The 27,907-nt window shown below is 40.0% G+C and overlaps 1 protein-coding gene across 2 annotated transcripts in view; it reads left to right on the top strand.

The window, feature by feature from the left end:
* The window catches only part of DOCK11 (dedicator of cytokinesis 11), a 190,352-nt gene that overhangs the window by 35,026 nt on the left and 127,419 nt on the right, over positions 1-27,907 (top strand). For both annotated transcript variants that reach the window (XM_049872652.1, XM_049872651.1), the window contains exons 2-6: positions 17,308-17,424; positions 17,507-17,596; positions 18,009-18,091; positions 20,890-20,959; positions 21,594-21,689. In XM_049872652.1, the coding sequence (XP_049728609.1) occupies positions 17,308-17,424; positions 17,507-17,596; positions 18,009-18,091; positions 20,890-20,959; positions 21,594-21,689 (456 nt within the window). The remainder of the gene's footprint in view (positions 1-17,307; positions 17,425-17,506; positions 17,597-18,008; positions 18,092-20,889; positions 20,960-21,593; positions 21,690-27,907) is intronic.

Here is a 27,907-nt window from a genome sequence, read left to right as displayed (position 1 = left end):
ACACACAGGAATAAAATTGACTACATCTGTGGAAATAGATGATGGAAAAGCTCACTATCACTCAGAACAAGGCCAGGGGCCAACTGTGGAACAGACCATCAGTCGTTCATATGCAAGTTTAAGGTGAAGCTGAAGAAAATTAAAACATGTCCATGAGAGCCAAAATAAGACCTTGAGTATATCCCACCTGAATTTAGAGACCATCTCAAGAATAGATTTGATGCATTGAACACTAATGACCAAAGACCAGACGAGTTGTGGGATGACATCAGGGACATACGTGAAGAAAGCAAGAGGTCATTAAAAAGACAGGAAAGGAAGAAGACACTAAAATGGCTCTCAGAAGAGACCCTGAAACTTGCTTTTGAATGTGGAGTAGCTAAAGCAAATGGAAGAAACAGTAAAATGAAAGAGCTGAAAAGATTTCAAAGGGTAGCTTGAGAAGACAAAGTATTGTAATGAAATGTGCAAAGACCTGGAGTTAGAAAACCCAAAAGGACATTTCTGAACATTCTATCAACGTTTCTCAAGCCGAAAGAAGTGAAGAAAAAAATGAAGTCCCGAGTTGAATTATTCAAGGATTCTATGGGCAAAATATTGAATGATGCTGGAAGCCTCAAAAGAAGGTGGAAGGAATAAAAAAGTCACGGTACCAAAACGAATTGGTCGAGATGTTCATCCATTTCAGGAGGGTAGCACATGATCAAAAACCAGTGCTTCTAAAGGAAGAAGTCCAAGCTACACTCAAGGCATTGCCCAAAAACGAGGCTCCAGGAATCGAAAGAATACCAATTGAGATGTTTTAACACACAGAATCAGTGCTAGTCTATGCCAAGAAATTTGGAAGACAGATACCTGGCTGACTGGAAGAGATCCATATTTGTGCCTATTCCAAAGAAAGGTGATCCAACAGAATGCGGAAATTATCCAACAGTATCAATATCACATGCAAGTAAAATTTTGCTGAAGGTCATTCAAAAATGGTGGCAGCAGTACATTGACAAGGAACTTCCAAAAATTTAAGTCGGATTTAGAAGAGGACATGGAATGAGGGTTATCATTGCTGATGGCAGATGGGTCTTCGCTGAAAACAGAGAATGTCAGAAAGATGTTTACCTGTGTTTTATTGACTACGCAAAGGCATTCAACTGTGTGGATCATAACAAATTGTGGATAACATTGTGAGGAATGGCAATTCCCGAGTACCTAATTGTGTACATAGACTAAGAGGCAGTTGTTCGAACAGGACAAGGGGTACTACGTGGTTTAAAATCAGGAAAGGTGTGCATCAGGGCTGTTTCCTTTCACTACAATTATTCAGTCTGTGCTGCTGAGCAAATAATCCAACAAGCTGGACTATATGAAGAAGAACCAGGCATCAGGATTGGAGGAAGACTTATTAAAAAACCTGTGATATGCAGATGGCACAACGTTGCTTGCTGAAAGTGAAGAGGACTTGAGGTACTTACTGAAGGAAGATCAAAGACTACAGCCTTCAGTATGGATTACACCTCAACATAAAGAAAACAAAAATCCTCACTACTGGACCAATGAGCACCATCATGATAAACGGAGAAAAGATCGAAGTTGTCAAGGATTTCATTTTACTTGGATTCAGGATCAATGCTCATGGAAGCAACAGTCATGAAATCAAAAGACGCATTGCATTGGGCAAGTTGGCTGCAAAAGATCTCTTTAAAGTGTTAAAAAACAAAGATGTCACTTTGAGGACTAAGCTGTGCCTGACCCAAGCCATGGTATTTTCAGTTGGCTCGTATACATGCAAGGGCTGGACTATGAATAAGGAAGAACGAAGAAGAATTGATGACCTTTGAATTGTGGTGTTGGCGAAGAGTATTGAATATAGCATGGACTGCCAGGAGAACGAACAAACCTGTCTCAGAGGAAGTACAGCCAGAATGCTCCTTAGAAGTGAGGATGGCGAGACTTCATCTTAATGTACTTTGGACATGTTATCAGGAGGGACCAGTCCCTGGAGAATGACATCATGCTTGATGTAAAGTAGAGGGTCAGCGAAAAAGAAGACTCTCATCGAGATGGATTGACAACAGTGGCTGCAACAATGGGCTCAAGCGTAACAAAGATTGTGAGGGTGGTGCAGGACCAGGCAGTGCTCCCGTTCTGTCTTACATAGGGTCTCTATGAGTCGAAACTGACTTGACGGCACCTAACAGGAGCATATTACTAAAGATAAGTTGTGCCAAAACGAACAAACAATAAAAGACAATTTTAAGTGCGGTTTGCCATAACTCGAATACCTCATAAGTCTGGGACTATCTGTATTGGGATTGTGGACGTGGGCCCATAGGAGGGAGAGGCCATTTCTACCGGATCATTTTAGACTGCTTCTTGAAGTCTTATAGTGAATAGTTGTGGGAAGGACCCAGGGACCCAATTTTAGATTAAAAAAAAAAAAAGTGCCGTTGAGTCAATTCTGATTCATAGGGACCACTCAGGACAGAGTAGAACCTGCCCCATAGGGTTTCCTAGGATGTGTGTAAATCTTTACGGAAGCCAACTGCCACATTTTTCTCCCTCAGAGTAGCTGGTGGGTTCAAACCTCCGACCTTTTGGTTAGCAGCTGAGCACTTAACCATTGCGCCACCAGGACTCCTTATTTTAGATTTAAATACCTTTAAAACCACAGTCTTTTTTTTTTTTTAGAACAGTAAGTTGTTGCTTCTAAATTAAATCTGGGATCTGAAAATTAATTCTGAATGTGTTAGCAATCGGGATGAGCAAAGGTGAGATAACATGGCCCATCAGGATAAATGCCCAGCATGGCTGGAAGGCAGGAGATGAAGGCGAGATTAAAAGGAGCCTTATAAACCTTGCTTAAAAATTTAGGCTTTATTTAGCAGGCTATGGTGAGCCATTGAAGGGGTTTGAACAAGGGAATACTGTGATCCAACTTTATGTTTCATCATTTGTATCAAATGAGCCATTTAAAAAGTGCTGGGAAAAAAATTAAGTGCCGGTTGGCAGCTAATCTCTTCAAAATAAAATGTCCAGGCTAATTACATCTTGGTCTCACAAGGAAGATGCAAGCATTTTCTCTGGTAAAGAAAGACTCTTCAAATACAGCTCTCACTTTTAAATTTTCCTCAGTAGTTTTGTATGCAACTGTAGTAAGTAGTTTTCCATAATTCAGTGTATTGCTCCTGGAAAATATAGACAATAGGGCGAATTTTCAGCCTCTGCTGTCATTTGGGCTGTCATTTTGTGGATTAATTTCCATTAGCACTGTAGTGTTTGACCTTCTGGCTTTCAGTACATAAATATGAGTAAAACATCTGTTCATGTCAACCCCCTGCATGAAAACCTTCACTGGCTCCCCATCTCTTCTACACTAGGAAACAGTCCAAACTCATTGCCATGGCCTACGTGGCCATCTATAATTGTGCCTTTCCAGCTCCTCTTGGCCATTGCTCCCCATCCCGTACATCCCCAGACTCACTGAGCACATGCTTTTATTCCTTCATGCTTGTTACTTCGGCTCTCTTCCTTGCCTTTATTCACCTTGCCTAACATGGGAGTTTTTCTTTGATCCTCCAAGGCTCAGCTCAGATGCTACCTCTTCTCTGAGCCTCCATCACCAGTGGAGTTCACAGCTCCTCCCCGCTACATTCCCTGTGTCCTCTGTCGGAGCCCTTACCCATTGTAGTCTAGTTCTCTGTTTAGGTGTCTGACTATCCCTCTAGCCCGTGAGTTCTTCAGGGGCAGGGTTTAGCTTTGTACCCCATTGTCTGGCACATGATTGATGCTTGGTGAATGTACAGAACTAAACTGTGTGTTATTGGATGTTTTGTATTTATGGCTATAAGAGCTCCAGGGGAAGGCTTGGAGAATGACAGATCCGCAAGCCAGTCGGTGGAATCTAGGTCTACAGTGTAGGATGCTCAGACATTGAAACCTAGGCATTCTAGTGAGGAGCAGCATGGGTGCTGTACTGGGAACTCCTTTCTTAACTAAATACTGGAGGGGATTTTAGGGATAAAGTCGTGCAACTGGGTAGGTTATTTAAGACTTTCACAAAAGCTTTTATATAGGGGTCAGCCTCAAAGACTATTTTCTTTCAAATGCTGTCTCTGGTGATAGGGGCTTTTGTCATGGATAAGGAGTTAGCTTAAAGAAGGAAAAAAAGATCACAGAGGCCAGCCATTTTTTTCTCGAGGAAGCTGTGTAAAACAGCTGAATACTCAAACAGTGCTTACTCAAGGGATGCTGGTCTTATTTAACACTCTTTTCAGGGGTATAGGGGAAGCCAGGCTATAGGAGCAGTACCACAGTGAGACTCTCTAAAGCTGGTTATGTGGACGGGAAGGCAGGATATGAGCTTCTGGATGGACAAGAGTTGTGAAAATAATTTAAACTTATGAAGCACTTGGCTGTCGGCGGTTCAAACCCACCAGCTGCTCCACGAGGGAAAGATGTGGCAGTCTGCTTCTGTAAAAATTTACAGCCTTGAAAACCCTATGGGGCAGTTCTCCTGTGTCCCATAGGGGCACTATGAGTTGGAATTGACTCGACAGCAGTGGGTTTTAACAGGATAGTAGGCTTTGAGCTAATTATAGCCTGCTAAAGCAACCTGGGAGGGATTGTAGACTGGTCACTGAGAAGAGTCCGCCCAGGGCGTGTTAGGGCCAATAGGACAGTAAAAATGCGTCTTCCAGAAGAGCTTCGGCAGCCATCTATGGAATCCTGCCTCACCTCACCAAAAAAAAAAAAAAAAAAAAAAAAAAACTGGCTAAAAAAGGTATTCCTACTTAATCGTAAAAAAAAAAAAAAAAAAGTTTTTTTTTTTTACTTAATCGTAAGCGGGGTAGATAGGTTAAGCATGGCTTAGATCACCACAGCCTGGAAAATTATACCAAGAAATGGGGCATCTTCTGACATTTTAAGGAGGTACACTGAAGAAAAAGTCAAAGAAACTATCACTTTATTTACTTGAAATAGCTTTAGAATATAATATCTCATGAAGTGGTATGGACTGAAAATATTAGTAGGTTAAAAAACAAAGTAGAAATAATTTCAGTTAATGGGTAGAGCCAATATAATTGACTATGAAAAATTCAAATAGTTGTGGAAAGATGTATTTTCATTCCTGGTAAGGATGATTTTTCAGAATAGGGCCTATCAATTTTCTTTACTCCATTATCAGGAGCAAATTAGTGGCTTGGGTATACTGATGGTTGGATACAGTGTGGAAAATGATGTGTGGCTGCTTTATAGATTACTGAGCTTTTGTAGGGGTCCCTTGGTAATACAAATAGTTAACACACTTGGCTGCTCACTGAAAGGTTGAAGGTTCGAGTCCACCCAGAGGCACCTCAGAAGAAAGATCTGGCTATCTACTTCTGAAAAATCAGTCATTGAAAATCCTATTAATCAGAGCTCTACTGTGACACACATGGGGTCACCGTGAGTCAGAATCAACTCAAGGGCAAAGGGCGAGGTAAGCTTTTGCAACTGGATAGGTTTATATTGCTGTGTTCAAATGGTACAAGCACAACCTTTAGGATTTTGTTTTCCTTGAATGTAAGTAATTGAGCTGGTTAAATTTTCATACTTGTAGAATATCTGTGCACTTTAAATTTTGTTCTGCTTAAAAGTGCAAGATATGTTATGGTTCTGTTTATAAAACTCAGGAAAGAGTCAGTGCAAGGTCATTTTTTGTTGCAAGTTTACAGTGAGACCGAGATCCAAGGCAGGATATAAGCTAGTTGATGAGCACAGAGTGGGTACAATCTAATTTCTACTTGCATGAATGAATTATGTGCAATAACTTCATATGTCTGTGTGAACTTTTTAAATTCTTTGATTGGTTAGAAAGTCAAGTATAATGAAGGCACTTTTTTTTCTTGTCAGTAATGGTGTTCCAAAGAATAGAAGCAAGGTTCATCTAATGTTAAAAGGGTACTTTGCCGTTCTCTCAATTTACTCAAGCACCTCTTCATTTTCTGCCACTTTTTGTCTTAACTTTGAGTCATTTAAATGCTTATTAGCACAAAGTGAATACAAAAAGCGAGGAGGAATAGAATTCAAATCAATTTTCCTACCTGTCAGCCAGCATGTTGAATAAAGATATAATTATTGGTTAAAAAAAAGCTTGGGGGTATAGAGTTCATCAAAATCCTGTTTATTCATTTGCAGATTCTCTTGGTTATTTGCTTAATATTTGAGTTGGCTGTAATTGAAAAACACTTAACTGTTCGATTGAACTAATCATACAGCGTCGACCAGTTCTTTTTGGTGCAGTGATTCTGTATATTCCTTCCATCTTCTTTCGATGCTTCCTGGGTCATTCAGTATTTCGCCCATAGAATCCTTCAGTATTGCAACCTGAGGTTTGAATTTTTTCTTCAGTTCTTTCAGCTTGAGAAATGCCGAGCGCGTTCTTCCCTTTTGATTTTCTAACTCCACGTCTTTGTACATTTCGTAATACTTTGTCTTCTCGAGCTGCCCTTTGAAATCTTCTGTTCAGCTCTTTTACTTCATCATTTCTTCCATTTTGGTCTTTTCAAACATTTTGGTCTTTTCTTTCTTTCCTGACTTGCTCTCTTCATGTATGATGTCTTTGATGTCATCCCACAACTTGTCTGGTCTTTGGTCGTTAGTGTTCGGTGCAACAAATCTATTCTTGAGACGGTCTCTAAATTCAGGTGGGATTTACTCAAGTTTGTGCTTTGGCTCTTGTGGACTTGTTTGCATTTTCTTCAGCTTCAACTTGAACTTGCATATGAGAAAGTTGATGGTCTGTTCTGCATTGGGCCCCTTGCCTTGTTCTGACTGATGATATTGAGCCTTTTCATCCTCTCTTTCCACAGATGCAATAGATTTGATTCCTGTGTTTTCCATTTGGTGAGGTCCATGTGTGTAGTTGCCATTTATGTTGCTGAAAGAAGGTGTTTCCAGTGGATAAGTCATTGGTTTTGCAAAATTCTGCCATGCTATCTCCCGCATCCTTTCTATCACCAAGGTCGTATTTTCCAACTACAGATCCTCTTTTGTTTCCAGCTTTTGCATTCCAGTCACCAGTAATTATCAATGCATCTTGATTGCATGTTGATCAATTTCAGACTGCAGAAGTTGGTACAAATTTCAGTTTCCTCATCTTTGGCATTAGTAGTTGGTAGGTAAATTTGAATAACAGTCATGTTAACTGGTCTTCCTTGTACCAAAAAAAAACCCCACTGCTGTTGAGTCGATTCCGACTCATAGCCACCCTATAGGACAGAGTAGAACTGCACCATAGAGTTTCCAAGGAGCGCCTGGCAGATTCGAACTGCCGACCTCTTGGTTAGCAGCCGTAGCACTCAACCACTACGCGACCAGGGTTTCCGGTCTTCCTTGTAGGTGTATGGATATTATCCCATCACTGATAGTGTTGTAATTGAGGATACATCTTGAAATGTTCTTTTTGTTAATGAATGCAATGCCGTTCTCTTCAAGTTATCATTCCCAGCATAGTAGACCATAAGATTGTCTACTTCAAATGGCCAATACTAGTCCATTTCAGATAACTAATACCTAAGATTATCTATCTTTAAGTGCTCCATTTCATTTTTGATGACTTTCAATTTTCCTTGATTCATATTTCATACATTCCACGTCTCAGTTATTAATTGATTCTTGCAACTGTTTATTCTCATTTTGAGTGGTGCCACATACGCAAATGAAGGTCCCAAAAGCTTGATTCCATCCAAGTCATTAAGGTCAACTCTACTTTGAGGAGGCAGCTCTTCCCCAGTCATCTTTTGAGTGCCTTCCAACCTGGGGGGCTCATCTTCCAGCGCTATAACAGACAATGTTCTGCTGCTATTCATGAGGTTTTCACTGGCTAATCTCTTTCAGAAGTAGACTGTCGGGTCCTTCTTCCTAGTCTGTCTTAGTCTGGAAGCTCAGCTGAAACCTGTCTACCAAGGGTGACCCTGCTGCTGTTATTTGAAATACCAGTGGCATAGCTTTCAGCATAACAGCAACACATTTCAGGAGGTAGTATATGATCAAGAACTGACAGTACTGAAGGAAGACATCCAAGCTGCACTGAAGGCATTGGCGAAAAACAAGACTCCAGGAATTGACGGTTTACAAATTGAGATGTTTGAACAAACAGATGCAGCAGTGGGGGTGCTTACTCATCTGTGCCAAGAAACATGGAAGACAGCTACCTAGCTAACTGACTGGAAGACAGCCACATTTGCGCCTGTTCCCAAGAAAGGTGATCTAACCAAATGTGGAAATTATAGAACAATATCATTAATATCACACCCAAGTAAAATTTTGCTGAAGATAATTCAAAAACAGGTGCTGCAGTACATCGACAGGAACTGCCAGAAATTCAAGCTAAATTCAGAAGAGGACATAGCATGAGGGATATCATTGCTGATGTCAGATGGATATTGGCTGAAAGTAGAGAATACCAGAAAATGTTTACCTGTGTTTTATTGACTATGCAAAGGCATAACAAATTATGGATGACGTTGCAAAGAATGGGAATTCCAGAACACTTGATTGTGCTCATGTGGAACCTGTACATAGACCAAGAGGCAGTCATTTGAAAAGAATAGGGGGTACTGCGTGGTTTAAAGTCAAGACAGGTGTGCATCAGGGTTGTATCCTTTCACCATATTTATTCAATTTGTACGCTGAGCAAGTAGTCTGAGAAGCTGGACAACATGAAGAAGAACGTGACATCAGGATTGGAGGAATACTCATTAACAACCTGCGATATGCAGATGACACAACCTTGCTTACTGAAAGTGAAGAGGACTTGAAACACTGATGAAGATCAAAGACTACAGCCTTCAGTATGGATTATACCTCAATGTAAAGAAAACAGAAATCCTCACACTGGACCAATAAGCAACATCATGATAAACAGAGAAAAGACTGAAGTTGTTAAGGATTTCATTTTACTTGGTTCCACAATCAATGCCCATGGAAACAGTAGTTAGTAAATCAAAGGACGTATTGCATTGGACAGATCTGCTGCAGAAGACCTCTTTAAAGTGTTGGAAAGCAAAGATGTCAGTTTGAGGACTAAGGTTCGTCAGATGCAAGCCATGGTGTTTTCAGTTGCCTCATATGCACGTGAAAACTGGACGATGAATAAGGAAGACCGAAGAAGAATTGATACTTCTGAATTATGGTGTTGATGAAGGATATCGAATATACCATGGACTGCCAGAAGAACGAACAAGTCTGTTTTTGAATAAATACAGCCAGAGTGCTCCTTCGAAGCCAGGATGGTGAGTCTTTTTCTCCTGTACTTAGGATGTGTTATTAGGAGGGACCAGTCCCTAGAGAAGGACATCACACTTGGGAAGGTAGAGGGTCAGTGAAAAAGGACGATCCTCTGTCTCATTAGGGGGAGAGTAATTGGGAGTGTGTAGCAAGGTGTATATGGGTTCTTGTGAGAGAGACTGACTTGATTCGTAAATTTTCAGTTAAAGCACAATAAAAATTATTAAAAAAAAAAGAAAAAGGACGATCCTCAATGGATTGACACAGTAGCTGCAACAGTGGGCTCAAACATAGCAAGGATTGTGAGGATGGTACAGGACTGGCGATTGTTTTGTTCAGTTGTACACAGGGTCGCTCTGAGTCAGAATCGACTCGACGGCACCTAACAGGAACAACCACAATCATACAGCATGTATAGATTTGCTTTTTCTTGATTAAAAAAAAAAAAAATTATAGGTTCGTGAGTTCATGTAAATAGCTAAGTAGAATTGGTAAAGGAAAATAAATTTGGTATTTTAAAAGGTTTCTTCACTTTCTAAAACTCTAAAAAGAAAAAAAATCAATTTTATCTCCCCCCCGTTTCTATTTTACATTTAAATACCTTTAAATCCTTATATTGTTGATATATATATAAATGGTAGGTGGTTGTTCCTATATTAAAGCTGGATATGAAGATTAGTTCTGCAATTGTTAGCAACGCCTTGCCCCATCTCTCCTTGTGTGCTGCGTTTTCGGCTTGGAAGGCATATGTGCAAGATCGGTGTCTATATTGTTCAGCCAGTTATCCCTCATGAGCCACAAAGCTTCTGGCTTTGTAGTTCTCACGGCTCTCTTCTAGGTTCTGTGGAGGATACTGAGATGAATTAGACACGGTCCCTCGACAATATCTTACTGTTGTTTTTTTTGTAATTTGATTCTTACTCACTTTGAGTTGAATTTGCCAACTCTTTTCCCAAAGTAAAGACCTAAGGTGCTAATCCCTACTCACTGATGGCAAATACTAAATTGGAAGCAACAGCCCAGAAATGCAAAATTTCTTATCCAATTACATTACAAGCTCCCGAAGCCAGCCATGCTCAACGGTATCAAGACAATGAGAAAGCCACAGAGTTCAGTCTGGTAAAGATGATAGCATTGAGTAAATTTTAGCGAATCCTAGAAGCAATTTAGCAATCCTAGAAGCAACGGGCTCAAATATAGCAATGATTGTGAGGATGACACAGGACTGGACAGGGTTTTGTTCTTTTGTACATAGGGTTGCTATGGGTCAGAACCAACTTGATGATACCTAACAACAACAGATACAATTTATAATGCAAAATCCATTTGAGGAAATAAAACGTGGTAGGAGCGAGGGAGAGGAAATGTTTTGTTTTCGTTAAACTCAGTGCATATAAGTTTATGTGTACGAGCATTGGCTCTGGAGTCCATCAGATACAGTATAGGTTTTAATCCCAGATCCCTTGCTTTGGACACTAGATAATTTACTCAGCCTGTCTGAGCCTCAGTTTCCTCCTCTGTAAAATGGGTATAGCAAAAGACCCACGCAGGGTTTTTGTAAGAATTAAATGAGATGGATATAAAACAGTTTGATACATGGTAATACTCAATGTAAGTGGTAAGAGAAAGCATAAGGCACTGTTCCCACTCTCCACGTGTTTACGATCCTGCTGAGGAGATGAAGCAAACTTCCCACAAAACAGTTAAATGCCAAGGCAAGGCTATATATGAGCACATGGCTCAACTGTTGGTAAAGACAAGTAAGGGCTGTAGGCGAGAGAGGTGGGAGGTCCTAGTAGCACAGGACTAATGTATGCCAAGCATGGACTTAGGAATAAGCATGGCCCAGTGATCTGCGACAAAGTATGATTTTTCCTTTAACTGTTTGATTTCTGAAAAAGGTCAGTGTTTTAAATGCAATTTGTATTTGCATTTCCGGCCAAAATTTGCCCTGAAAACAATCTTTTAAAAAATCTGTTCGTGTCTCTTTTTGCCAAGTTGGGCTGTACTAACTGAAAAGATGGCTTACCCTCCCCTAGCATCATCATCATCAGATTATATTAATTCAAAGCTCGTTCAGTACACGGAGTTCCTACTGGGGAAGAGGAAAAGAAATGAACTAGTGAAAGGGAGTCATATGATTTAGAAAAGACAGGGTCATAACAAAGTCAAATACTCTTTATGTGAACCTTATTAGAATTTTCCTTATAGTTATGGTTCCTTTGTTGCCACGTTGCATAGGATCCGCCTGTAGATATCTTTAGTCTACAGTGGTGAAATTTCTGTGTTGTGCTAATAGCAGCACAGATTTTGCTGCTCCTCACCCTTACTCACCACTCTCAAGAGTGACCTAGTGTCTGATCGTAGAGAGTTTATGAACAAAAGTAGAAGACAAGATAAAATGATCTGAGACCACATGTACCCAGACACATGAAATTCTCATAATTGATAGAAATTTGGATAGGTACACTCACTTCAGTGTGCAAAAAAGAGTTGTGTAATCACTTTGTTGGAAGATGTGGATATTGGGGGTACGATAGCTCTATAGAAGCCAAATGGAGCTTTAAGTTGTGGCAGCTGTGATCAACTTGAGCTAGACTGAGTTTCTCAAGGGCAGGGTCGGCTTCATTTTCATCTCTGTATTGCCAGGGACTACCCTGGACCTTAGTAGAGGCTCAATAAATGTATCATGCATGGAACTTACTTTAACCTGCTGCCAGAAATTGCATGCCCCCAGTGGCCATTTTGAGTGTAAAATGTTATTTTAAAGATATTCTCTGTGGAGAAAATACAGGGGAGCCAAGTAGTGCCAAGGGGGTCTGGAGAAACTTCCAAAGAGGGAGGTGGAGGAGTGACAGGAAGGAGAGGCTTCTTGAGTAATCCCTCCTTTTGGATGTGTTACTTCTTTCCCAAGACTGTTATTTTCAATAAGAAAATATTCGGGTACCATTGAAACTGCAGTCGGTGAGGATGAGCTTTTAACTTTCAGGCTAGAAGGTTCTTTCTTAGGCCAGTTGTTGCCATGCTCCTTTTTGCCCTGAAACTTAATTTGGAGGATGGGGTGGGGTAGGGGGTGGAGTCACAGAGATTTCCTCATTCTGCCTGCCTTCTGGGCACTTTCCCACTGTGATGCTACGGGAGGGATTCTATGAAGTTGATGTTCACATTAGACTTGTAGAAAGAGACATTCTTAGAATTCTTAAGGAAAACTGGTTTCTGAAATAAGAGATTTGACCGGTCAGCTGATGACCTTTGGTGTAATATCTAAGCAGAAGTAACCAGGCTGATTTTGTGCTGTTTTTACAAGAGGAATAACTATGCAATAATTACTGAATTTCAAATGGAATTAAACGATAAGGTTCAGTTTCTCATAATAGCATAAACAGACTTGTTAGTAATGGGTGCTTTTAAATCTATGAATGGTTGCATGGTTGAACACACACATGCATATATATTTGCATATTTAGGGTTACAAGCATGGTTTAATATTTATACATACATAGTTGAGTTGATGACAGAGCAGCCCTTCCACGCACTGGGTATACAGGAACCACCGTAAAATCATAAATTCAAAGTATTTGATGCCGTCAGTGAATCTCAGGAGCCAGTGTTTCCTTTTTTTGGACCAAGAAGCAGACTAATAGAATCTGTATTGATGAGTATCCTTTTTCAACCCCATGCATGCCCTTCCTTCCTGTTTTAGAAATCAGAATGTTATCTCACTTTGTGGAATTCTGCATTTCTTCACAGTTTTAGGGTTTACACATGGAGGTCCATTTAGATTCAGTCCTTAGTGGCTTGAGTAAGCTTAGAAGAGTGTACTGTGTCCCAGCTGTGGCACAAAATTTGATATTTTTTTGTCTGCCTTGAGCATTATGCTCTTTTAAGAACTATACGGGTTCAGATTGACAACAGCAACTGGAAAGTTAGATAGGAACTGTAGGGGCAGTGAGTTTATGTTAGTGGGGGAAGAACAACTCAGAAATGAAGGGTGAGAATGGTCGCACAACTCAAAGAATGTAACCAGTGTCACTGAGTTAGTTGTACATGTAGAAACTGTTGAATTGGTGTATGTTTTGCTGTGTATATTCTCAGCAACAACAAAATAAGTAAAATGAAAAAAACTGACATTTTGGGACATCTCGGTCAATTGGCATAACAAAATATATTAAAAAAACGTTCTGCATCCCACTTCGGAGAGTGGCATCTGGGGTCTTAAACTTTAGCAAGTGGCCATCTAAGATGCATAAATTGGTCTCAGCCCACCTGGAGCAAAGGAGAATGAAGAACACAAGGTAATTACAAGCCCAAGAGACAGAAAGGGCGACATAAACCAGAGACTACATCCGCCTGAGACCAGAGGAACTAGATAGTGCCCAGCTACAACCGATGACTGTCTTGACAGGGAACACGACAAACAAACCCTGAGGGAGCAGGCGAGCGGTGGGATGCAGACCCCAAATTCTCATAAAAAGACCAGACTTAATGGTCTGACTGAGACTAGAAGGACCCCAGTGGTCATGGTCCCCAGACCTTCTTTTAGCCCAAGACAGGAACCATTCCCAAAGCCAATCTTCAGACAGGGATTGGACTGGACTGCTCTACGGGGTGGGTCTACTCTCTGTCCTATAGGGTCACTACGAGTCGGAATTGACTCGATGGCAGTGGGTTTGGTTTTTGGTTTTATGGGACAGAAAATGATACTGGTGAAGAGTGTGCTTCTTGAATCAAGTAGATACATGAGACTATGTGGGCAGCTCCTGTCTGGAGAAGAGATGAGAGGGCAGAGGGGGTCAGAAGCTGGCGGAATGGACACGAAAAGAGAGAGTGGAGGGAAGAAGTGTGCTTTCTCATTAGAGGGAGAGCAACTAGGAGTATTTAGCAAGGTGTATATTTTTTTATATAAGTTTTTGTATGAGAGACTGACCTGGTTTGTAAACTTTTCACTTAAAAGCACAAAAAAAAAAAAAAAAAAAAAAGCTGACATTTTTGTTTTATTGTAATGGGTCTTAGGAAAATACTGATTTTTTTTTCATTCATAGGGGTGATATAAAGTTTTCTTTTTCACTAAATGTATTTCAATGAAGAAGAGATTTGATTTAAAGGAAAGTATGAAGTAAATGACAATTGAGACGATATGGCAAAAATCATGATAAATGTACACGAATGTCAAGTTTGAGAAACATTGCTAATGGAAGAAAAAGGACCAGGAGTTGAGAATCCTAGGTTTGAACCCTGGTTCTGTTACTAAGTGTAGACAGATGAACTTGAACCTCTGAGCCAGTTTCTTCCTTTATAAAATTGAAATGGTGGTATTTTCCTTGTCTGCCTGAGAGGCTTTTGGTAAGAAACAGAATTGCATATGAAGTATTTTTTGTTTTTGTTGTTTAGGACTGCAAAGTGCTCTTCAGATAAGACAACAACAAAACAGTAATAAATATTACTAGCAAGTTATTTTAATTCTGAGAAGAGCTTAAGGAGCAATGAATGAGAACTTTCAAAGGCAAACCATTCCCACCCACCCCCATCGTGAAAACTCAATAGATTGCAAATTTAGGTTGACAGTTTTCCTGTCACTGCTTAGGAAGAGAGGACTGAAACATATGGTTGCTCCTCTCCAGATTGCAAAAAAGCTCTTGCCTTTTCTTTAACACTGCTACAGAACTATATTGAAGTATACAGGGGAACTTCCCCATTATCTGAAAGTTTATAAAGTATCATTCGTTATAACACAGGTTTCTGGAGTTATGAAAAAGCACCTTTTCAGGCCAGCCAGTGTGCAAAATGATAGGAAGAATGTATTACAGATCTGAGAGAAAGACCCTTATTTGTGTGTGATAGAAACTTTATTGAGGGTAACCGGGAAAGTCTAATAATGAAATGATAAAGCTAATAGAAAACAGATAAGGAATCTGCCCTAGAGTGCTAGGCAGAGCCGCCGCTAAATCGTGATGATTCTTTCCTTTTGCTTGACCCAACTGAGCTACATCTTAATTCTACTGGAAGGGTAGGGTGTGCTTCTTTAGGGCTGACTTCTTCTGTAGCCCCTTTCTTCAACTTGCAGTTTGAATTGTGCTTTTAATATCTGGGAGAACAGTTGCCATGTAGTGGATTCTGACTCATGGCGACCCCATGTGTGTCAGAGTAGAACTGCTCTATAGGGTTTTCAAATGGCTGATTTTTCTGAAGTAGATCGCCAGGCTTTTCTTCTGAGAGTCCTCTGGTTGGCAGGGGGTTGGAGAAATGGTTGATTGGAGGTTGGGGAGTGGGGACTCAAGTCCATCTGTGAAAACATGGTAGGTATGGGACAAACGATCGAATTTTCCTATCAGAAGATCTCCGAGTTACCAAAACAGGAATGTTTTCTTCGATTTCAACTCGTTTTGCTCTAGTTTTCACAGACACAGTAGGGGTAAGCAGCTTGATTGGATCTCATTGAAAAATTTGGCTGCTAATAATCACGGGTCTACAAATCCAAACTCAAGACTTAAAATGAAGTATATCTTTGTTAGTTCACTTATTTTAGATTTGTTGAGCACATTCTCATTGGTTAGAGTGGTTTACTTTAGCCTTTCTAAGTAATCTGATAGAGGAAACACTGAGATGCCCTTGAGATATGGAACTTTGATATAGCTGTAGCCTATTATGGAAAAAAAAAATTTTTTTTTTTTTTGTGAGCCGTATATAAAAACTGTTCTCAAAGGATTGTGTGGATATAATATACTGGCTACTGCCTCAAATACTGTGTACACAAATATAAATATTATCCCGATTCTATTATTATATGATGTTTTACTCCATCTTAAATTTGAGTTTTATTTATATAGTTTTTACTATAAAATTAAGAAAAAATAAGTAAAACAGTGCTATTAGAAATCACTAAAATGTACCTAACTTGATTTAGAATAGCATGTGTAGATATGGCTGCGACTGAATCAGAATGTCTCAAAATTGACGCAACTATTAATGATTGGATGCCGACCATGTGTCAGGCACAGTCCTTGGCGCTGGGGTTAAACAGCAGTGACGGAATTAAAAAAAAAAATCCCTGTCCTCAAATAGAGTGATAAAATATATGGTATATCAGATCATGGTAAGTTCAAAGGAGGAAAAAAATGGTAGGAAGGAAGGTGTTGGGTTCCTAGTCCACGTTCTGTATCTTGCACACTAGTATCTTTGTGTATTTCTGAGGGAAGGAAGGGCCACATAATGTGGAAGGAGCAGAGCCTTTGCAGTACAGACCCAGGTTTGAATTCCAGCTCTGAAGGCAGGCAAGTTACTTAACCTGAGTCTGTTTCCTCATCTGTAAAATGGGGACAGTGATTAACCCTATTTTATGGGTTAAGCACTTAGCACAGTGCCTAGCATAAAGTAAGGGCTCAAGGCAATGCTGTTACTGTTACTCTTATTAATAAGTCAAATGCTTGGTGCCTCAGAGTCACTCACCCTGCTCCTTGCACCCCTCGCCTCAGGCTGAGGCTCTACTATCAATGATGGCCAGGTAGTCTGGAAACCCAACAGGGATCCACTGACTTTGCCCCCTGGAACCTCACCCTTTCATGCCCGGCCCACTGGATCAAGCATCTACCTCTACTATCATGTTTGCCCCAACTATGCTGGACCTAGACACAGCCTTTGGACAGTGTGCCTGCTATACAGTAGCACGCGTATGTTGATGCTTTCTCTTTCAATTACCCAGTGAATAGTGCATATTCAGTAAATCTCAACTGACAGATTTCTAAACTTTTTGTTTTACTTTAAATTCAACACATTTTTAAAGGCGCACAAATAAGCAGCATACAATGCTATTTCTCCAGAGCTCTTGTCTTTTAGCAAAGAGGGTTCTCTGTGTGTGTTTGTGTGTATGTGTTTGGTGTGTGTATCTACGAATGGAGAATATCTGTCTTGTGAAAGTGTCTCCTTTATTTAGGTACTTATCAATAATTCCCTGTACTGTGAAATAACGTATGTTTAGTAGAGAGAGGTTTATCTATTGTGAGTTTGACCATAATAACTTTTGTTTGTTTGTTTCTTATAAAGGAAAAGACCAAAGTTGTGGAGCCCCTGGACTATGAGAATGTTGTCACCCAAAGAAAAACCCAGATTTACAGTGACCCTCTCAGAGACCTGCTTATGTTTCCAATGGAAGATATATCTGTGAGTCCACAAGCACTGTTTTAAAGAAAAGAACTGCATTTTCCAAGTCTTTTCTTACAGCAAATTCTTCTTTGTCTTCTAGATCTCGGTGATAAGTCGGCAGCGTAGAACAATGCAGTCTACGGTACCAGAAGATGCTGAGAAAAGAGCCCAGAGTTTGTTTGTCAAAGAGGTAAGAGGCTCACAGGCCACAGAATATTCATCATCCATTTGAAGTATTTTCCCTTTAGTGTAAATGGAAAATAAACTGACTCTCACTTAATTGACTTAACAAATCTAGATAATGTGATACAGAGGATACACTTTAAATATTTTCCCAAATATTTAAGTATTCTTCGTCTTTTTCTTTTGGGTTTGAATACCTTCTGGACTTGAAGTCAGAGTTTTCAAAAGGGCATATGAATTGGGGTTTATTGAAGCCAGTTGGTTTAGAGAGAACACAGTTAGTGCCCAAAGGAAGAACACAGCACCAACATTTCCTAAATGGTTCTTAAAAGTCCGTCAGCTTATTACCAGACTTTTAAAAAGTAGATGTATGTGTACTTTCCCTGTATGTCAGAGTAAAAATTTGCATTTTCTTTCAGTGTATTAAAACCTACAGCACAGATTGGCATGTGGTAAACTACAAGTACGAAGAATTCTCCGGGGACTTTCGAATGTTGCCATGGTAAGATTTAAATTCAAGGAAAACAGTCAATAGGAGAATTTTTCAACTTTTTTTTTTAAAAACCACTTGTGATACCTGTCAGTTATAATTTATATTAAAACAAAACCTCAGATAACCAGCATGTTTGGTAAATGGAGTATTTTGGTTAATTGAATATATTTTAACCTTGCTCGTTGACATTCTTTCCAGAACGTCTTGAGTTCACCTTTTGGATTTGGTGCATCAGCATTGACTAGAAAATAATCTTTCTTTGATGCTGGATAATGTAGTAAGCATTTTTCAGGGTTTTGATTAAAAAACTAGAAGGTATTTGGCTAAATTTGACCCCAGGACGTTGCTTGGAAAAAATTTGTTAATTAATTTTTTTGTTATGGTGAGCACATATATAACAGAAATTGCCGTTTGAACAGGTTTACATGTACAATTCACTGACGCTTATTATGTTCATCACGTTTTGCAACTATCACCACTATCCATTTCCAGATTTTTTCTATCACCCTTAACAGAAGCTCAGTGCCCCCGAACAGTGACTGCCTCTTTGCACTGTCCTACTGCCCCTGGTGACCACTAATAAACTTTGGTCTCTATACATTTGCCTCTCCAAGACATTTCGTATAAGTGGGATCATCTAATATTTGTCCTTTTGTGTCTGACTTATTTCACTCAGCATGATATTTTCAAGGTTCCTCCATGTTGTAGCATGTATCAGGACTTCATTCCTCTTTATCGCTGACTAAAGCACCATTGTATGTATATACGATATTTTCTTATCCATTGAAAAAAGTTTTTAGACATTCTGATGGTAACATGTTTTATTGTTACTTACCACTTTCTCCTAAATTCTGAATACTGAAAACAAATCTTGATAACTGATAGTTCTGGTACAATAACTGCCAAGCTTAGTGAGCCCCCAAAGCGATCTTGCAGTCAACCTGTATGTGGCCCACTGATCATTCTTCAGGATCTGCAGTTGCAGTTCTAGCACGTGGGTGCCTAGTGTCTGCACCACACTCTTCAGAGGCATGTATCAATGGTAAATGCTTTCTGCTTCCAGCATCATCTGTCTCCACCCAGAGGTACAGAGATAATTACACATATATATGGGTTTTGCATCAGCTTGGAGGGCTCTTTCTGTTGTTAGAAAGACATGTCATTTTAATTCTTTGTCTCATAGTTTTGCCTTTTGTTCCTTTTGTCCTGGTAACTTCCAGTTGCCAGATTATGCTGTTCATTAAATCTTGTTCCTGTCATTGATTACTCATTTTGATGAGACACAAAAAACCAAACCCAGTGCTGTCGAGTCGATTCCAACTCATAGTGACCCTGTAGGACAGAGTAGAACTGCCCCATGGTTTCCAAGGAGCGCCTGGCGGATTCGAACTGCCAACCCTTTGGTTAGCAGCCGTAGCACTTAACCACTATGCCAGCAGGGTTTCCTATTTTGGTGATAGATGTGACAATATTTAAAATGCTACTTCCCTATGGCTTTTCATTTAGCATGCTGGTTTTTAGGCACTGAGGAACATGGCTCTCAGAAGAGCCTCTCTTTCAGTTGGGTTGAAGGACTGCTGTGAGCACGCTGGCCCAGGAACCCAGCTGTCAGGGTTCAAATCTTATTTTTGTCACTTACTAGCTGGATGGATGACTTCAGGCCAGTCACTCAACCTATTTGTGCCTCCCTTTCCTCATCTATACAACTACTAACCTCACAGAGTAGTATATGTAAAATGTTTGGGAAAGAATATTGAAGAAATAAGACATTTGTGTAGCTTTTGATAGTTTTGAAAGCACTTTTCTAGAGAAGAAAATTCAGTCCTAAAAAGCTAAGATGACCAGTCCAAGATTATACAGCAAACAAATGGAAGAGTTAGAATTACACTGTTGCTTTTTTAAAAAAAATACACTTTATTTTTTACTGCAGTTGTAGGTCTACAGAAAAATTGCTCAGAAAGCATAGAGAGTTCCCATCTACCCCCGCCCCCCAGTTTCCTCTATTAGCACTTGCATTTCTGTGTACATTTGTTACAGTCAATGAGGCAGTATTGATAATATTCATATTAATTAAATGCATAGCTTATATTGAGGTTCAGCCTTTGTGTTGTACAGATCCATAGGTTTTGACAAAGGCATGATGTCATGTGTCTAGCATTGTAGTATCCTACAGGATGGTTTCACTGCCCTAAAAGTGCCCTATACTTCACCGATTTGTCCCACCCTCCCTCCCCCTGATCCCCTGGCACCTCTGACCTTTTTAGTGTCTCTCTAGCCTTGAGTTTTCCAGAATACCATGTAGTTAGAACCATATAGTATGGTGCCTTTTCAGACTGGCTTCTTTCGCTGAGTAGTGTGCATTTAAGGATCCTCCAAGCCTTTTTGTATTTTGATAGCTCATTTCTTTTTACCGTGGAATACAACTACATTGTATGGATGGCCCATAGTTTGTTTATCCGTTCACCTATTGAAGGACATCTTGGTTGCGAATGTTGCTTTTTGACCTGGGGAAAGACATCATTCTGTCACTGCTAAAAGCTCTGGCCCACGTTCCTTGCCAACTTCTCTTCTCCCTGATTAGGCATTGACTATCTGAGCTTATTTCTTTGCTGCTGCCTGCACATGTGGAAGTCTTTATAAAAAGTAAGTTAATCAGAGGGGAGAATCTACATTGGGAAAGGAGAAAATGATTTCTCCTTCTTGTATCTTAACATTTTCTTGTGTGTGAAAGAATCAGGTCTACTCATCAGCGTTGTTTTGTGCTTCTGTTCTACTCATTGTCTGAGATAATTGTCTTATATTTTCAGCAAATCTCTGAGACCAGAGAAGATTCCCAATCATGTATTTGAGATTGATGAAGACTGTGAGAAGGATGAGGTAAGGATACAGGGGCAACTGCACTGGTTTCTTCAAGGTCACTCCTGCTGAAAGAGATTCCAAAGGGAATGAATGCCTTGAGAAAAGATGAGGAAAAGATTTTTTTTTTCCCCAGTGATCTGTGGCCAGCTTTCAAACTGAGTGTTTTATTATTTTTTTTAATTGTTGCATCTCCAAATGGGATTGAGGAAAACTCAAGTGAAATGGATGGTAATTTGTATATAAACACATTCCCCCACGTGTGGGACGTGCTTGTGGAGCTGCTTCTCTTGCATTGGGCATGTGGTGTGGTAATTCATCTGGACTCTCCTGCCTAATTCATCCCTCTTGGGACAGATGGCCTGGATTCCAGTGACATTTCACGGTGCAGCTTGACTGTTTACGTAATATAGAAGCCTGTCCCAGAAGAGAGCCCGTGATTCAGTAAATATTGGGTCCCTACTGTGTGCATAGCACAGAGCCTTTCATTGTGTAGTCAACAGTTTCAGGTTTAATCAGGCATTTTCGTAGGGAAGAGGGGCTTTGAGCTTTAATTAGGAAGTGGAGCAGGGCATAGTACTGTGTCCTGCATATGTTTGACTGATTAGATGGCTGGCTGGCTGCTGTTTTACCAATGGTTTTTGCTCTGTTTCAGGACTCATCTTCTTTATGTTCTCAGAAAGGTGGTGTGATAAAACAAGGCTGGTTGCATAAAGCAAATGTGAATAGCACCATCTCAGTTTCCATGAAGGTAGGAAGTCGTTACATAATATCATTTCATTATTTTAAGGGTATTGACATAAATAGCCTGTCTAGCAATGATACTTATTTTCAAATGAGCCCTAGTGTGTCCCCCCCAAATCTTTCTTTAATAAAAAGATGCATGGAATTTTCAAAATCTGAAACCTCAGGACGAATTAAGAAGTACAACTTTTTAGAGAAATGTAATTATTATCCTCTGAATCAGGACCTTAAAAAAGGAAGCTGTGAGTTGAATGAAGAAAATAGCTCTGGAAAAAGAAAAAGGACATCAAAGATTCCTGAGAGGAAAGAAAAATGTAATGAGTAGAAGGATAGGGTAACCCATATATTTAAAAAAATATATATATATATATTTAAAATATTTAGTAAATAGTAATTAGGTGCTTACTACATGCTGGTCACTATGGGGCAATATATGGATGTCTAAAGTGGGGTCCTTGGCCTCCAATACCCTCCAGCTTAGACAAAAAATGTACCAAGTTAACTACTATACAAAAATAGTACCTTAGTGCTTTCGGAATAGCCTAGCTAGAATGTTTTGTAGTCTGGCCAGAATATTGGGTTTGTGTAAAGGGTTTGTGCAAGACAAAGGTAGAAACATAGGAATGAAATTGTGCAGGGCCTTGGATATTTTGGATGCAAGTTGGCGTTTGTTCAGGAGGCCATGAAAAGCCACTAAAACCCAAAGGGAAAAATAACAAGCTACTTGATGAGCAGAAAAGCGAATTATCCTCTGATACCAAATAAAACTACTCTTTAAGATACTCAATATCAGATCTTGTGTTTCGCGGAGGATGATTCACAATTCCATTAAGTATTGAAGGTCATTCTTTCTTTCACACCACATGCAAGCAGAAACCATGGGCGTCTACCACGGGAAGACTCAAATTTTATCCTCATTTAATATTTCACCTGCAAGTTTCCCTATAGTGGTCATGACCTGTTCTCATTTTCATTTTCAATCCCTGAAAATAATGAAGTTGTTGAATGCTTAGCTGTATGTCGCCACCTAAGCGTGGGCCTCTTAGCATGTGCTGATACTAAGAGAAATCATCTATTGAGGACTTAATATGTACCAGGCATGGTATTTTCAACCACCTCATGTACCTGGGAAAGTTGGACAACGGATGAGGAAGACCAAAGAAGAATTAATGCCTTTGAATGATGGTGTTGGCCAAGAATATTGAATGTACCATGGACTGACAGAAAAATGAACAAATCTGTCTTGGAAGAAGTACAGCCAGAATGCTCCTTAGAAGTGAGGATGATGAGACTTTGTCTCACGAACTTTGGACATGTAATCAGGCGGGACCAGTCCCTGGAAAAGGAAATCCCACTTGGTAGAGAGTCAGCGAAAAAGAGGAACGCCCTCAGTGAGACAGATTGACCCAGTGGCTGCAACATGGGCTCAAACATACCTACTATTGTGAGGGGGAACTGAGGAATGTTTTGTTCTGTTATATATGAGGTCACTTTCAGTCGGAACCTAACAACAACAGGAACCATACTAAGTGTCTTATAGTTAATATTTAATCCTCATGGCAGCCCTATGAGACAGATGCTATTATTATTCTAAGTTTATACATGTAGAAACAGAGGCACAAAGTTCAGTAACCAACCCAAGGTTATATACCTCCAACATTAAGCAAATGTAATTGATGGAAATATGCATTGATAAAACAAGACATTAGGAAACTAGTATCGTTACAAAACAATTCACCATAGGATTCCTTTAAATACTGAGTTTCTCTCATGCCTTTAAATTATAATTTACTTTACATACAACTTTCTTTATATTATACAGTTATGATATGATATTATATAAGTCAAAATACAGTTACTTGTAAAAAGTGCGTACTTTAAATTTTCTTTCATAGTTCGTGAAATGCAGATTCATTGGTATGGTAGGCAGAATAATGCCCCCCAAAAGATGTCCATGTCTTAGCCCCTGGAACCTGTATGTCAATGATATTTCAGATGGCAAAGGAGAATTAAAGTTGCTAATCAGCAGATGAGGGAGCCTTGGTGGCGCAGTGGTTAACTACTCGGCTGGTAACCGAAAGGTCGGCAGTTTGAACCCACCAGCTGTTCTGCAGGAGGAAGACCTGGAGATCTGCTTCCATAAAGATACAGCTTAGGAAACCTTATGGGGTAGTTCTAATCTGTCCAGAAGGGTCGCTATGAGTTGGAATCAACTCAACGGCAAACAATAATCAACAGATAGGGAGATTATCCTGAATTATGCAGATCAGCTCAGTGTAATCACAAGGATACTTAAAAATGAAAGAGGGACACAAAATTGAGAGTGTGTCAGAGAAAGAGATGTGACAATGGAAGAATGGCTGGAGAGATGCTATGTTGCTGGCTTTGAAGATGGAGGAAGAGGCCATGAGCCAAGGAATGCAGGTGGCCTCTGGAAGCTGGAAAAGGCAAAGAAACAAATTCACCCGTAGAGCCTGCAGAAGGAAACGCAGCCCTGCCAACACTTTGATTTTACTTCGGTGAGACCCATGTCATGTTTCTGACCTCAGAACTATAAGATAATAAATTTGTATTAAGTCACTAAGTTTTTTGTAATTTATTACAGCAGCAATAGAAAACTAATATAACTGATTAATGAAAGATTGATTATTCAGTTTGTGTCTTAACTATCTCCAAGGTTGCAAATTCCAGTGCCTGCAAGACCAGGCAGAAACCATAAATTCATGAAGTGGGTAATGGATCTGAGGCAACCTGGTGACCACATGACCCAGCTGAAGGGACTGGTTTTCACTTGTCTTCAGCTAATTGTTGCTTTGCTGCTGCTGAGCTAGGCTCTTTGCTTGGCCTCTTTATGTCCCTAGCTGCTCGCATTTTAGCCACTGGTTTCTTTCTTTTTTTTTTAGTGAGAGATCATCCACATGCCATAAAAACACTTATTTCTTTTTAAAACTGCTACCAAACAGTAGGTAAAGGAAGGCAAAGGGCGATATACCAAATCGGTCATATGATAATACACAGTTTTTAAATTAATAGGGAAGAATTTGAAATGCGAAGCCCATAATGAGATTTGAGAATTGTCTCTGGTTAGGGATCTCCTTTATCCCTGATATTTTGATTACCGTGGATTTTGGGAGCTAAATAAAAATCCTATTCTCTTCTGGTTTCATCTGTTAAGCCATAGCAGTAATATCATATTTCAGGATTTTTCCTAGCTAGGATGGGCAAGTGTGAAAGGTTAAGCCAGATTCAGGTAGAAGTGTCTCAGAGATTTTGTCAAGATTATTTTTTTCCTTTAAGAATTGTGTGTTCACTGTTATTTAGTTCAGCATTGTTGAAATTAGTTGAAATGTGGAGTGGTTACTTGGTAGTTTTTCTGTGTTCTGTCTTTCTATATATAGAGGCTTTTCGAGTCAGGCAGGTGGAGGATTGGGCATGGATAGCAGTTTTGTAATCAGCAGGCTAGAACGTGGCATGAAGACCAAAGCCAGCAATCCAGGCTGTGCACCAAGGCACACTGGGGAATTGGACTTGTACTCTTAGGTCCCTGCTCCAGGGTCGGGGGTCATATAAGTTCTTCCTGCTTCAAGCCTGGATTGGTTCAAGCATAGAAAGACTAAACCTGAAGGTGGGGAGATTAGCAGACCCAGCTCTTAGAGAGTTGGGAATGGCAAAAGCAGAAGTGGGTCTCACAGAGTGTGTGAGACATTTCAAAAGGAAACTATCTATACTTTTGTTTCTACCAAGTTAATCTTTGAAGTGAAGAATATTGAATTCCGTAATCAAATGGGAAGATGATTTCAGTGTGTTGCTACTGAGGTCATTTTCCTGATACTGGTGGTGGTTTTACTCTTGGTCTATCTGTTGTCTCCTGCCTGCTATTGGGAAGCTTTGGTAACTTTAGCAGTCAGCTCCACAGAGCCAGATCTTGCAGAGTTGAGAGAAAAGAACTTCCGTTATTGGAATAATCCAAGCTTTGATAGCCCCAGCAAACGCACAGCCAACTAGCCAGAAAGCTACAATAGTTGTTGTTGTCTTTAGGTGCCGTTGAGTCAGTTCCTGCTCATAGCGACCCTGTGTATGACAGAACCACACACTGCCCAGTCCTGCACCATCTTCACAGTCGTTGCTATGCTTGAGCCCATTGTTGCAGCCACTGCGTTGATGCATCTCACTGAGGGCCTTCCTCGCTGACCCTCTACTTTACCAAGCATGGTGTCCTTCTCCATGACTGGTCCCTCCTGATAACATGTCCAAAGTACATGAGATGAAGTCTCACCATCCTTGCTTCTGAGGAGCATTCTGGCTGTACTTCTTCCAAGACAGATTTGTTTGTTCTTTTGGCAGTCCATGGTACATTCAATATTCTTTGCCAACACCACAACTCAAAGGCATCAGTTCTTCAGTTTTCCTTATTCATTGTCCAGGTTTTGCATGCATATGAGGCAATTGAAAACGCCATAGCGTGGGTCAGGTGTGCCTTAGTTCTCAAAGTGACATCTTTGCTTTTTAACACTTTAAAGAGGTCCTTTGCAGCAGATTTGCCTGATGCAATGCGTGTGTCAGTTTGTCATACTGTGGGGACTTGCGTGTTGCTGTGATGTTGGAAATTATGCCACCGGTATTCAAATACCAGCAAGGACGTCCAGGGTGGACAGGTTTCAGCTGATCTTCCAGACTAAGACAAACTAGGAAGAAGGACCTAGTGGTCTACTTCTGGAAAAAAAAAAAATTAGCCAATGAAAACCTTATGAATACCAGCAGAACAATAGTAGGATCTGCTATTAATCCTGACTCAGTGGCAAATAGTCATAGCCTACAGAAGCTGTGCTTCTTCCTTCCAGTTTCATCTGAGCATCTTTAATGTATTATGGCTTGACACTGGCCTACAGATCCCTTTGGGACTCATGATGTTGTTATTGTTAGGTGCCATCTCAGCTCTGACTCATGGTGACCTCATGCATAACAGAAGGAAATGTTGCTTGGTCCTGCACCATCCTCACAGTCATCACTTTGTTTGAGCCCATTGTTGCAGCCACTGCATCAGTCCATCTCATTGAGGGTCTCCCTCTTTTGCACTAACCCCCTACTTTACCAAGCCTGATGTCCTTCTCTAGAGACTGGTCCCTCCTGACAACATGTCCAAAGTAAATGAGACAGTCTCCCCGTCCTGGCTTCTAAGGAGCATTCTAGCTGTACTTCCTCCAAGACAGATTTATTCATTCTTCTGGCAGTCCATGGTCCATGGAATTGATAGGGAATGCAAACAGGACAACTTGCTGTCTTTTAGAATATGCTTTAAGTGCCTTTATTCGTTTAGAAATTTCTGAATTTTAAAAAATGTTTAGAATCAGTCCTTTCGAAAGGTTGAAATTATGCACAACAACTTTAAACTGGTTTTATAAATAAGTCTGAGTCCTTTTCTGGATATTTTCATTATCAGAAATATAGAGATTTAACAGGAAAGAAGAGAGAAATAAAATCTTGAGAGAAGATGCAAAAAAAAAAAAAAGAATGAAAGTGGATTAGAAGAGACTCAGCAAAGTACAGTTGATAAAAGGGTATCAGAAGACTCCTATTTTATAAGGTCTTTTGAGAAAGGATCCACATGGCTTATAATGTGATATAAATAATGTAACCAGAGTAATTTGTATATGGGCTGCTTTTGAAAGTTAAACCTCTCTAGGCAGCTGCCAGAGAGTTTTGCAAGAACATTCAAGTCAGTGGTGATGGGCTCTAGGGAAAGGAGGAGCTGGCATAGGAACTAAGCTGGAGTCTTCATATTGGAAGCTTATAAGACCCCATATTTCTGGAATAAAAAATTTGCATTTTCTGCAGTATGTACTTTTCCCCAGCTTTTATCAGTTGTTAAGATACAATATGCAATGATGCTATAGAAGAACCCTGATCTAAAGGGGAGAAATGCAGAACAGAATTTTAATTCTCATGGACTCCAGACTTTCTGGAGCTATGGAGGCTGAATGAACTCCGGAAACTATTGCTAGATCTTAAAAGATCTATCAACGGCACCTTGAAAGATTAGATAGGGACCTTAGGGAACTGTGAGTTTATGTTAATGGGGGAGGAACAACTCAGAAATGGAGGGTGAGAATGGTTGCACAACTCAAGGAATATAATCAGTGTCACTGAATTGTACATGTAGAAATTGTTGAATTGGTGTATGTTCTGCTATATATATTCTTAACAGTGACAATAAAAATAAATTAA

Source organism: Elephas maximus, chromosome X (assembly GCF_024166365.1).
Source record: "Elephas maximus indicus isolate mEleMax1 chromosome X, mEleMax1 primary haplotype, whole genome shotgun sequence".
NCBI lineage: Eukaryota > Metazoa > Chordata > Mammalia > Proboscidea > Elephantidae > Elephas > Elephas maximus.
This window is presented reverse-complemented; position numbering and strand designations above follow the sequence as displayed.